An 11,795-nucleotide genomic window follows, 5' to 3' on the forward strand; every position below is an offset into this window, starting at 1 on the left:
AATAACACTAAGCAGAAAAGCCATCTCCTTCCTCCCCATCAGCAGTGAGAAGGTACCTAGACCCCCCAGTGCTCCACAGCCCTTCCAGCCTGGAGCATCCCCATCTTGCCACGGGCCCCATGCTGCCCTCTCCATCACACAGCCCCCTCTCCCATCACACACACACATATCCTTCACTGATCCCTACGCTGGAGGACTGCCCCATGTCCATGCCACCATGAGGACAACTGCAGCATCTCAGCAGCTCACTGTCAGCTCTAGTCACCTCTCAGCAACACCAGCAAGGAGTGGAGCAGTTCCCTGGGCAGGTGGCGGATAGCGTGTCAAGCGAACAGATCTGCATTGCACAATCCCATCCTCATGCAGCACAGGTGGGGAGAGTCCCAACATCTCCAGCAGCTGCAGTGTGGGCTGAAGCAAACCTCACTTGAAGCTCTTGCAAGTTTCAGGCCTCAAAGGAATACTGTGAGGTCCTGCAAGGTCTGGGACCCACCAGCAACCAGATGGTAGTTGCTATTTAACTTAACGAGGCTTCAGGCTCACCCACAACCTCGACTTGTACTGGGTCTCTGCAAACCCCCGTTCAGTCTCTCTTCTTTCTCTCTTCTCCCCACATCCCCCCAGCACTCCCCTGACCAGCTCTAATCCAGCAGGATCTCTGTCCCCACAGCCCTCTCCGCCCTACAGCCCAGGGCAGGTAGCCCCACATCACACCTACAAGGCAGGCATCCAGGTTCCCAGCCGAACTTCCCCCAGGCAGTGCAGGGGTAACGCTCTGCCCTCAGAGAGGCTACGCCCTGGGTTCAAACCCTGCTTTCCCCAGGCCAGAAAGTAATAGGCAGGTGTGAAAAGATGGGTGTTTCTTCTGTCTCACCCCCCACTTACCTCCATTCCCTCCTCAGGGGAATGTAAATCTCCCCTCCAGCTCCTTTGTGGAGTCCACATGCTGCCCAAATCCCTCCGTGCTGGGAGAGACAGCTAGGGCCTTCCCGCACCACCCCAAGCCAGGGCTGAGTGAGACCCCCGCCCTCTCTGGGAAAGGGGCACCAGCAGAGGCCGGGCTGAGCAGGATTCACTTCACAGAGGTTTTATTCATGATCTCGATATTCACATCCTCCTCAGACCACCGACCTCTCTTCCCCTCCAGGAGAGGCCCCAGGATCTTCAACCACATCCTGCCAGGGCTGTGGGCCCTGGACACGGCCCCTGGGTTTCTGAGAGGGGGCAAGGCCACCATCTTGCGGCCACCCATCACCACTGCACATACCTGTGTGCAAGGCGTGGAGGTCCCCAGGATGTGGCAGCTTTGGGGGTACAGGGTTTGGACCATCACAAGTGGTGATTTCCCATCAGCACCTACTCCTAACACCCTCAGCCTCTGCCCTCACGTCTCACGGGGCACACACTGCCCCTCCATTTGCTCCCCAGCCAAGATGCCCAGGGATGTCAGGATGGGCAGAGGCTCTGCTGGCCAGCTCTGCTCACAACCCAGTTCTGGTCTCTCCACCCCTGTTCTGCTGCTCCATGCAGTGTCATCCCGCAATGACCAGGGAGGTCCCAGTTTGCACCACGGGCTTCATTGAGCATGGAAAGGCAGGCATCAGCAGAGGAAGAGTCAGAACTGAGCTCTAGGGCATAAAAGGCAGCATCTTTTGGTGTCCAAGGGGGATTTTCATCACAGGGTGGGAATATGACCCACATGAGGGATGCTGAAGGGGGTTGTTATATCAGTGCTGCTGGTGGCCAGCAGCCTGAGGGACCAGCCAATGCTTTCAGGCCTCTGGGAAGTGGGTTGGCAAGGTTTGCACAGCACTGGGTTCACCAAGGTGGCCCAGCCCTGCTTAGTGGTCATGTTGCTCCTTCTGTTCCTGCCTTTTTGGATTGGGCTTGCCATGGTCTCTGTGGCGGTGGAGACCATGGGCAGCAGGTTGGTGGTCCCCACTGGGGTCTGAGGCTTTCTCACTGCTGACCACGTGGTGGTGAGGATGGAGAGGGTTGTGCTGGTGAATGGGGAGCTCTGGCTCCTTCTCCTGTTCAGGAAGTGGGCTCGGGTTTGCAGGGACCACCATGGTGCTGTTAGCCTGGGGAAAGTAACACAAAGGTTGATGTGTTATATGAATGCACACACTGCCCCACAGTGACCTTGCAAGAGCATATGTATGCTGGGATAAAAGCAGAGGAGCATCAGTCATAAGGAAAGCGGCATGGGTCAGAGAAAAGCCTCTCCAGACAGAATCCAGCACAGAGGGAGGACAGAAGAGATCAGAGCACACAGAGAGCAAACATCTTTACGCACATCCCTTGGCTCAAGCTGACCGTGGTCCAGAGAATTCCTATGCCAGAAAAGAGCCTTTGCGTTTAATAGTCCTAGACGGATTTTTTTTCTATGATGTGTCTAATCACCTGCTGAGCCCAGAGCCCGGAGCTATGTGTTTTTCTTTGCTCTGAACTTGCCACAGCTGGGTCCATTGCATCCCCCTTCCTTATATCAGAAGAGACAATGACCCTAGTTAGACTTTCCAGGCCACTTGTTATACTCCTCTACTATAACCCTTTCAGTCCCCTCCTTCTCAGCCTGCAAAACCCTGATCTATTTAACTACTGTTATTCCAGAGCTTTCACCACCTTCCCTCTCAACCTCTTCCAGTCCTACCATCAGCAAGAGTAGATTTGCACACAGGCTTGAAGATGTGGTGCAGCATGGGTTTACACAAAGGCATAACAGCATTTTGTTCTCCATTCCATTTTTAACATTAGATTGGGAGGGGGGAGGTGGAATTGCTCTATTGTGCACTGAGCTGGTGTTCTCACGAAATTAATCCCTAAAGCTCCTTTAAGATCCCATGGCTGAGTGTGACTACCAGCCTAGAGTCCACCCCCTAGATGAAGGCAGATGAAGGGTGGTTTTGTCTGATGTGCACTGCTATTCATTTATTCACACTGAAATTCATCTGCACTTGCTCATTCACCCAGTACCCTGAGGTCCTTCTGCAGCTCCTTGCAGTTGGCTTTCAATTATACAATCCCAAATAACCCAGTATCATCAAACTCTCTCACTCCTCTGTTCCCTGAAGCAGCCCTTTCTCCCCAGCTGCTGCTGAAGATGCTGAACAGCCCTGCTCCTGGTACAACCTCTGTGCAACTGCAAGAACCATCTACTTACCGCCAGCTTATTTCCTACCTTTTAACCAACTTTTTGTCCATGCAACAGCCTCATCTCCTACACCACCACTGCCTTTAAGACCTTTGGGGGAGAACCTCACTGTTCACCTTTTGGATGCCTCAGCAGACTCAGGAGACCTCCCCTCTGTGCAGGTTTAGGAGCCACGCCTCCTCTCCCACAGCGTGTTGGCTGTGCCCCAACACATCCTGCCCATCTGTGGCAACATATATTTTATGCTTTATTTGTCTCTGCCGATTTGGATGTCAGAGCCAGAGCTCTTATTCACTGGATCCTCCTTTTTAAAAACAAGCCTGGTTTTAGCCATCTTCCAGGCTTCTGAGACTGAGGCAGATTTCCATGAGAAGTCACCTGCTGGAGACAAGCAGCATGGGCTGCATGGGGGGAGGAACTGCCGTGGGTCCCTGCTGGGATGCTGAGACCCAAAGCGGTCAGCCTGAAGCCAGAGTGGATCAGCTCAAGAGAAGAGACAGGAGTCCAGGTCTGGTAAGTGCCCAACCCGCACTGCGAGCTGCTTCTTACCTCCTGGGTACTGTTGGGGTAGAGGGAGCAGTTGCCGCAGAAGTCCTTGCTGTAGGTGAAGCGGATGGCTGACTCAACGTAGGGGAAGTGTAGGAAGCTGTAGGGCAGCTGGATGTGGAAAGCTAGGCGGGCACAGCTGTGGGGCAAAGCGAGGGCTGAGCTAAAGGGGCTGAGAGGGGCGATCCCCCTTCTGCCCCCCAGCCCAGCGATGGGGCGCTGAGACGCTTCACTCGGGCAGAAAGGAGCAACTCAGCCCGGCAACCTTGCCTTCTCACAGCCCTCGGCTAACTCCTGCCCCTCCTGATGCCAGGCCAGCCCGCACAAAGCAATAACCCTGCCTGCAGGGAGCCTTTTCTGCATGCAGACAGCAAAATGCTAACATGGCCCTGCAGCTGGGGAAACTGAGGCGCAGGCAGTGCAATTTGCATCCACAGCCAACCCACACGCCTCTTCCAGCCCCGTGCAAGGCCCTCGCGGCGGGAAGCGCTCAGATCGCACCGAGGTGCTCTGTAACGACTCACGCAAGTCTCAGACCACTGACTGTCTTGGTGGGAAGCCCTGAGCTTTACTGATTGGAAATCCCTTTCCCCACCTCTGGCAACACTCTGCCGAGCTGGGATATCGGGCCATGGAGATAGGGGGAAGGATGGCTATTTTATAAGACAGGAGGCATCCAGCCGTGCTGGTGACTACATCCCCCAGTAACCGTAGGGGAACACGATTGAAACCTAGGACCACTAGCGGTAGGAGTGATTTTGGCCACAGCAGCCCAGCTGAGGGCAACCAGAGGGCACCCGAACCCGCATTCCCTGAAGTTTTGGGACAGCAGAGAGCTCTCAGCTCTCATGTTCCCCGTCAGGGCTTTCTCGGCTGCAAACCTTTCTCCGGGCCCCGGGGACACTGAGGGAAGGTGGACGAGGAGGGTAGGGCCATTGGGTGCCTGTGCAGCCCTGTCTCCTCCCCGTTGGCCGGCCGGCCCGGCGCTGTGCTTAGCGGCTCCCCCCTCGCAGGACCTCCACGGCCGGCCCCAGCGGCAGCCAAAGTTCAAGGGCCGGCGGAGCACGCTGGGCTTGGAGCACCTCCCGGGGACAGCGCTCCCAAAGCGGGAGCCGGGTGTCCTGGCCCTGAGCAGAGCCAGAAGGGACCGGGGCGTCCTATCCCCCATTCCCACCACCACCACCATCACCCCGATCCCTCGCCGCCCCAGCAGGGCCGCCTGCGCTCACCGGTCGTAGACGAGGAAGTCGTCCTTGTCACCCTCCAGGATCTGCCACACGTCAGGGTCCTGGGGCTCCTGCTGGTACACGGGGATGCCGGGGGGGGCCTGGCGCGCCAGCTCCCCGAACATAGCCCGGGACAGCGGCGCCTTCTCATTGACGATCATGTAGTGCACGTCAGCCATGCCCTGCAGCGACAGCTTCTCTCGCAAGACGCCGAGGCTGCGGGGACGGAGGGAGGCGGCGCTTGAGGGGGTGCCGGGGGGGCCGCGAGGGCCTCACCGCCGGGCCGGGGCCACCACGGTGTCCCCACGGCGGTGGGGCCCACGGCGGCGGCCAGCAGGGTGGGAGGGGGAGCGGGCCTCACCTGCGGGCCTGCCTCAGGCAGAAGTGTCAGCTGGCTTTGAGCAGGGCCACCACCGTCACCTGCCCCGCCGCCCCCGCCATGGGGCTCGAGCCATTGACGGTCCACGCCGGGGCCACCTGGCAGAGCCGGCTGCTGTTGGCCGCCCCCTCGGCCGCCGCCGCCACCAGCCAGGCGGCCAGGGCCAGCGCCGCCAGCCCCATCCCGGCCCTGGCGAGGAGGAGGAGGGGGGGAAATGGGGTATTAAGCCCCCGGTGTCCTTTCACACTGATGGCAACCCCAACGGCACCGGCGCCCCGAGTCCCTGGCAGCCCCCCGGCGCCCTCCCCGCCTGGCACCCCGCTGCTGCCGTCCTGGCCAGAAGCGTCCCTCGGTGCCACTGCGACATGGCGGATTTTGCAGCCGGCGCTGGGGGACAAAGACCCGCTTTGATTCCCGCCGCGAGCCCCCAGCCGCTGGCCTGAATGGAGGGCAGTGTTGTTCTGGGCCCAGCGCGGCGCTGGGAGCCAGGACACCTGCCGCGGAGGGGGGGCTGCGGGACAGGGCCTCATTTCTCCAGAAACGGGGCTTAAGGTTGAGATTTAGGAGTTAGGATGACCAGCTCCTAAATCTAAATCTGCTTAAATAGTGCTGCCCCCCTGGCTGCTAGCTCCCCTGGCACTGGTGGCCACAGCAGCGTGCCTCAGTTTCCCCCTGCCCAGGAAGCGAAGCCCTGCACCTCCGCAGTGGATGGGCCGCGAGGGTTAACGAACTCCCACCCGTCTGCAGTGCAAAGGGCAAGAACGCAGGGGCAAACAGCCCTCTCACCTTCCCCGCACCAGCCCGGAGCGGGAAGGGCCTTTTTCGGTTGTTCCCACCCTCCTCTCCCTGCCTCCGTGCTAGCCTGTGTCTTGCCAACACCGGACTCGCCGTCGACACCACCACAGCAGGACGGACACACGGACAGCGGCGCCGCACGACAGCAGGGGGAAGGTCTCGCTCCCCCCCCCACCTTCTCCACCTTTCCACCCCCAGGAGCCAAACCCAGCCCCGCTGACGGTTCGTCTTTGCCCCAGAGCCAGGCACGGACGCAGCCCCCGGCGGCTCGGCCTCGGCTGAGAAGTCACTCGGACGTAGGCGTTTTAACCTTCAGGCCACCTTGAAGTCCTCAATGTCCCACGAAGCTCTTGGCGGGGGGCTGCATGGACCCTTTAACCCCACAACATTTCCCCTACAGCCCCTTCCTCCCAAATCCTTCCCACACCAAGATATGCCCCATCCCTTGAGGATCTGGCAGACTTAACAGGCACGGGGAGCACAGGGGGTCGGGGGCTGATCTGGGGCGGTGGGGAGGGAGCAGGGGGCTGCGGGTCTGGTCCGGATGGAGGACCCCACTTCCCTGCCTGCCACGCAAGAACGAGCCCCGGGTACCGTGCCTTCCCCTCGCCGCCGGAGCTACCGTCCGCCCTGTCCTGCCGCCAAACCTCCGCTCCCCAGGCCCGGCTGCTCTCCGCAGTGCCCGGCTGGCTCTCGTCCCCTCTTTTATCTCCTGGCCTGGCTCTCTCCGCCCAGGAGGGAGGGGAAGAGCCTGGCCAGAGCTAGGGATGGCTCCCTGGCCACCACCGCCTGCCTGGGGAACAGCAACAAGGCAGGCACTGTCCCCGCCGGTGCCACGCGGCTTCGGGGTCCTGCTGCCGCGGCTGAGCCTGGGCCGGGCCAGGGGGAAGCAGTGTCCCGCTCGCCCGCTCGCGTCTCACCCACAGGGTGCCTGCTGGTGCCGCTGGGGGAAAGCCGGGCTTTAAAACCTGCCGTCGGACAAGGACGCACTGAGGGCACCGCTGCTGCCAAAGAGGCGTCCCGCTGGGTCACATCCCCACCGGCAGGATCGCGGGGTGACATCCACCTGTGCACAAGGTGGACGAAAGGATGGATGCTCGCCCCCGTCCTGGGAGGACGCCGGAGCGGCTCTGCCCCATGGGACTCCATCCCAAAGGCCTTGCTGTCCCATCACAAGGCGGCTGCTCTCTGGCTGCGGTTTGCCCCCAAGCCGGGTGGAGCCCTGAATCCCCCACCCCTTGTGCTAAGCGCACAACTAGCCCTCCGCCTCCGGTCCCTGCGGCTCCGCGGTGGCCCTTGACCGAGCAGGGCCACGATGGCACAGGCAGCCAACGCTCCCTTGGGAAATCGCGGTGCTGGTGGATCGCCCCTGCCCCAAAACAAACACGAGGCACTCACCGCTTCAGCCGCCCGCTGACACCACCGCAAATATTTGAGCAGTTTATCGCGCCCAGGATCTGTGCAAAAACACGATAAGCGGAGGAAGGGCAGCAGACATAAACACAGCTGGGGCAGAGACACAGCCCCAGACACGTGGAAATGGCTCAAAGAGGGGAGCTTCGCCCAGAAACAAGCACGAGCGGTAGGTACAAATGCAGCAGGCGGGGAAAAATCACTGCTTGGGGGGCTGGAGTGGTTTTGGGGTGTCAGCAAGGACCGGGAGCCATGAGGAGGGCGCGGGTTGGGATTGCGGGGAGGGGATGCAGCTGGGCAGGGTCAGCTTGGACCACCCTGTGACTGATGGCAGACCCCCCCCCCCGCACAGAGCAGCCACGCCACATCCGCAGTCACCCCCGAGGCCCCGGCGAGAGCCGGGCACCCCGCCGCCCCAGCACCCGGCGCGGGGGCTACAGCTGCCGCTGCCGGCCCCGGCGGGAAGGGATCCAGCAGCGAGGTGCCCCGGCTGGCTGCGCGCCCGGGCACCCAGCGCAGCAGCGAGCCCTTTCGTCCCCCGTCCCGAGGGACTCGCAGCCATCGCCTGGCAGCTGCCTCGTCTCCTCCCCCTGCTCGTCCCGGCTGCCTTCCTGCTCTGCCGGCAGCTCTGTTTGTGGTCATCAGGCCGTGCAGCTTTTTGTTCTGCAAACACAGCCTGGCACCCTCTGGACCAGTGCAAACTTTCAGCATCCGCAGCAGCAGCCGGCAGGCACCTTAAACGCTGCTGGCGCGGCCACGGAGCAGCTCCCGCACCAGGGCGCACCAGCCCTGACCTCACACCAGAAAAGCCGGCCACCAGCTTCTCCCTCTTCACCCCCTCCGGAAACCCCTCTGCCGCCCGCCGCCTTCCCCGCCGCCACCAAGCCGGGGCGGAGCGAGCGGCCGCTCGGCGCGGCCCCGAGGCGGAGCCGCCCGCTGCTCTGCCCCCCGCCCTCCCCTTGCCGCCTCGCGCGGCGCCCGGGCGGCGGCGGCGGCCACCGGGCCCGGGCGGCGGCGGCTCCGGCGGCTCCGGCGGCGGCGGCTCCGGCAGGACGCGTCGCCCGCGCCCAGGTGAGCCGGCGGCTCCGGCGGGTGCCCGCGGCGCCGAGCGCTGCCCACGCGCTCGCCGCGGGTCCGCGCAGCTTTTTGGCAGCCCCAGCAAGGGCCCCTTCCTTCCCCAGCAGGCGCCCGGGCTGCTGGGGCTCCCAGCGGGGGGGCGCGCTGCAGCCTCCGCCGTCGGCGGGCGGCTCGATGCCCTCTGCCAGCCAGGCAGAGCCCTGCCGCTGCAGGGAGCGGGGGCAAGAAAACTCTGCAAGACCTATTTTTTTGGGGGGAGGGGGGCAGGATGGATGGGAATATTTCAACCGGTTTCCCTCACTCCCACCCTGATGCACATCCGTAGGGTCCAGTCCGGGTCTCTTGTGCGGCACGTGCGGTCAGGAGGCCTCAGCTGGACGCTCTTGGCTGAAAATAATGTTTTTGGACAGGTCTTTTATCCCCATGAAGCGTCACAGGTTTGGTGGGGGGGGGGGGTTTCCGGCAGCGTCCCGCATAGTTCACCCTCTGCAGCCCTAGAGCAAGGTCACGGCTCCGCGCCTGCTGCGGGGGCGCGGGGGCTGCCCGCTGTCTGCTGGGAAGGGGAGCGGCGCACCGGACGGCCACCGAGCCTCTGCTGCCCCGAGCCTTAGCAGGGCAGGGCTGCACCGCTGACGAGGGCTGGGGCCAAACAGGGACTGTAGGACATAACCAGCACGTCCCTCTGTGTCTACCGGTCCAACCGCCGCGTTCCCAGTTATCGGAACAGGGTTCCCTGCTACCCTCATCCCCGTGGTCTTACACGCACGCTCCTCCGTCACCCGGATACCCTTGAATATTCCTTTTGCTGTGGCACCCTCGAGGGACGTGCAACTCCAGAAGGCTCCCTCGGCTGTGACCGAGGCTTGGGGCTTTCCTCCTCCACAACCCCAGGTGCTGGTGTGGGGCAGGGCAGCTGCTGGGCCCCAAAGGGGTGGCAGGATGGTTCGGCATCCTTGGGCAGCACCTTGCAGCTAGTCCCGAAGGTGGGCGCCCTGCAAAGAACGTGAGAAGCAACTGTTCTTGGCAGAGCAATAAGCGAATCCTAGTTAAAACATATATGCTTAAGAAGTGTAAATTTGTGTGTGTGTGTGTGAATATATACATATATGCAAACACAGAGCCACACGCATGATATAAATCATGGTGGATCAGTGCAAGGGGTGGGGGGACTGCTAATGCCTCGCGGCCAGCCAGCCCCGCATGGGGTCAGCTCTGATGGCCCCGTGTCCTCCCCCCCCAGCACGCCTGGAGCGCCTGCGCCATGGCCGCCTTATTGAGCCGCGTGTGCTACATCTCCCTCCACATCCCCTACGGGCAGGCCTGGGTCCAGGACCTCGCTGCCACGTTTCGCTTCCAGCCCTTCGCCGTGCGGGAGACGCCGCGGGTTCGGCAGCTGGCTCTCCGGCAGGGCACCGCCGTCTTCGTCGTCAACGAGCGCCTGGTGCCCGGGCGCGCCGACGGCTCCCCCAAGGACTTCCTCTACGATGTGGATCCCCGGCCCACCTTGGGCACGGCCTCCAACATCTGCTTCGAGGTGGACGACGTGCCTGGGCTCTGCGAGCGGCTGCGGAGCCGGGGGTGCTCCCTGTGGGTGCCCCCCACCAAGGTGAGCGACGACAGCGGCTCCGTCACCTACGGGGTGGTGAGCTCCGTCGTGGGCAACATCAGCCATACCCTGCTCGACCGATCCCGCTACCGGGGGCCCTTCCTGCCTGGCTTCCAGGCAATCCCAGGAACCCCCCTAGATGTTGAGGATCAGATTGAAATCACCCACTTCGACCACATCACGTGCGTCTGCTCACGGGGCAGCGCCAGGGCGGCTCTGCGCTGGTACCAGCAATGCTTCGGATTCCAGCGCTTCCAGCTGAACCCGCAGGAGACCCTGTCTGAGGGGTACACAATCAGCGGGCAGGGGGTCGGCATGCTCCTCCTGGCACTGCAGAGTGCCAAGGGCACCGCAGCCCTGCCACCCCACAACTGCAAACTCATCCTCGTTGAGTCCCTCTCAGAGGGCGGCACGAACCAAGTCGATACCTTCCTGGAGCAGCACAGAGGAGCTGGGATCCAGCACATCGCCCTCTGCACCCCAGACATCGTCAACACAACCAGGGCCTTGAAGCAGGCCGGCGTGCGGTTCTTCATGCCCCCTGCCACCTATTACAGCCAGGGGGGCAAAGAGGAAGAGATCCGGGGGGCTGGGCAAGACCCCCGTGCACTGGCAGAACTGGGCATCCTGCTGGATGCTGCGGTGCCTGGGGATGGTGAGGAAGGCTGGCTGGGTGCAGACACTTCACAGAGCTCCCCCTCACAGAAGAAATATTTAATGCAGATCTTCACCCATCCCATCTTCCCCGAGGAGACCTTCTTCCTGGAGCTCATTGACCGGCGGGGGGCCCCGGGCTTCGGGGAAGCCAATATACGGGCACTGTGGAAAGCTGTGCAGGTCCATATGGCCCAGCAGCAGTAGTGGCAACTCCTCAAGCTGCCTCCTGTCCCCCCGGCCCAACCCTGGGGATGGGACCCCCCTGCAGTGATACCGACACACAACGGCAGACGACTGACGGGGGCAGGGACTCTAGGAAGTCTGATCCAACGCAAAGCCAAGCTCAGCTCAAGGCTGGGTCCATCTGAGCTCTGAACATCTCTGAGGATGGAGATTTGATTTCTCCTCTCCCTAGACTCCCCTTCCCACATTTTATCTCCATCTTGTGCAGACTTTTTTGCCTTAATTTAACCTTAATCTAAGCAGACTTGTGTCTGCTGCAAGCCATGCAGGGATGAAGCCCCAGAGGTGAGGGGCTGCCGGAGGGAAGGGAGCAGGCACAGACACTGCAGCCATGTGGGGGTTATGGCCTGGAGCACCTGGAGCTCTGCTACAGTGACTTCCTCTTAATTACCTCAATTAAAGAATTAACCTGAAAACAGTGCTTTGGCTTTTCCTCCTGTTTAGGAGGTGCTGGGTGTTAGGCAAAGGTGGAAGGAGCCTTTCTGTTGCTTAAGGTAGCTCATCCCCAGCACTGCCATCCCCTCCTGTTGAGGCCACCTGTCCCTTGCTGGCACCCAGGGGCTGGGCCCCCTCCCTGGGCCAGGGGCTTGGGGAAGAGGGAAAGCCTCAGCAGCGCCTGGGAAGGGCTTCCCCAGGCTGCACCTTTGTGAGGGTGCTGCTGTGCATCACAGGGCAGGAAAAGAGCAGAGAAGAGCTGCA

The 11,795-nt window shown here is 61.8% G+C and overlaps 2 protein-coding genes across 4 annotated transcripts; one reads left to right on the forward strand and one right to left on the reverse strand.

Moving 5' to 3' along the window:
* Positions 1-1,071: 1,071 nt before the first annotated feature.
* LOC104148012 (selenoprotein Pb) lies at positions 1,072-6,778 on the reverse strand. 2 transcript variants are annotated; one of them, XM_068952960.1, is made up of 5 exons: positions 6,700-6,778; positions 5,288-5,494; positions 4,930-5,142; positions 3,704-3,839; positions 1,072-2,081 (listed from the first exon to the last, which is right to left on the reverse strand). In XM_068952960.1, exons 2-5 carry the CDS (start codon positions 5,485-5,487, stop codon positions 1,842-1,844), a joined length of 789 nt encoding a protein of 262 aa, XP_068809061.1. In that variant the 5' UTR covers positions 5,488-5,494; positions 6,700-6,778; the 3' UTR covers positions 1,072-1,841. The 2 variants fall into 2 exon arrangements, with proteins under 2 accessions (XP_068809061.1, XP_068809062.1); XM_068952961.1 differs by having other exon boundaries at positions 6,695-6,775.
* Positions 6,779-7,159: 381 nt separating this feature from the next.
* On the forward strand, positions 7,160-11,511 carry HPDL (4-hydroxyphenylpyruvate dioxygenase like). Of its 2 annotated transcripts, none has more exons than XM_068952958.1 (2): positions 7,160-7,682; positions 9,831-11,508. In XM_068952958.1, the coding sequence occupies exon 2, from the start codon at positions 9,852-9,854 to the stop codon at positions 11,055-11,057; it is 1,206 nt and encodes a 401-aa protein (XP_068809059.1). In that variant the 5' UTR covers positions 7,160-7,682; positions 9,831-9,851; the 3' UTR covers positions 11,058-11,508. The 2 variants fall into 2 exon arrangements, with proteins under 2 accessions (XP_068809059.1, XP_068809060.1); XM_068952959.1 differs by lacking the exon at positions 7,160-7,682 and adding an exon at positions 8,496-8,584 and having other exon boundaries at positions 9,831-11,511.
* Positions 11,512-11,795: the final 284 nt, after the last annotated feature.

Source organism: Struthio camelus, chromosome 8 (assembly GCF_040807025.1).
Source record: "Struthio camelus isolate bStrCam1 chromosome 8, bStrCam1.hap1, whole genome shotgun sequence".
In the NCBI taxonomy this organism is placed as follows: domain Eukaryota; kingdom Metazoa; phylum Chordata; class Aves; order Struthioniformes; family Struthionidae; genus Struthio; species Struthio camelus.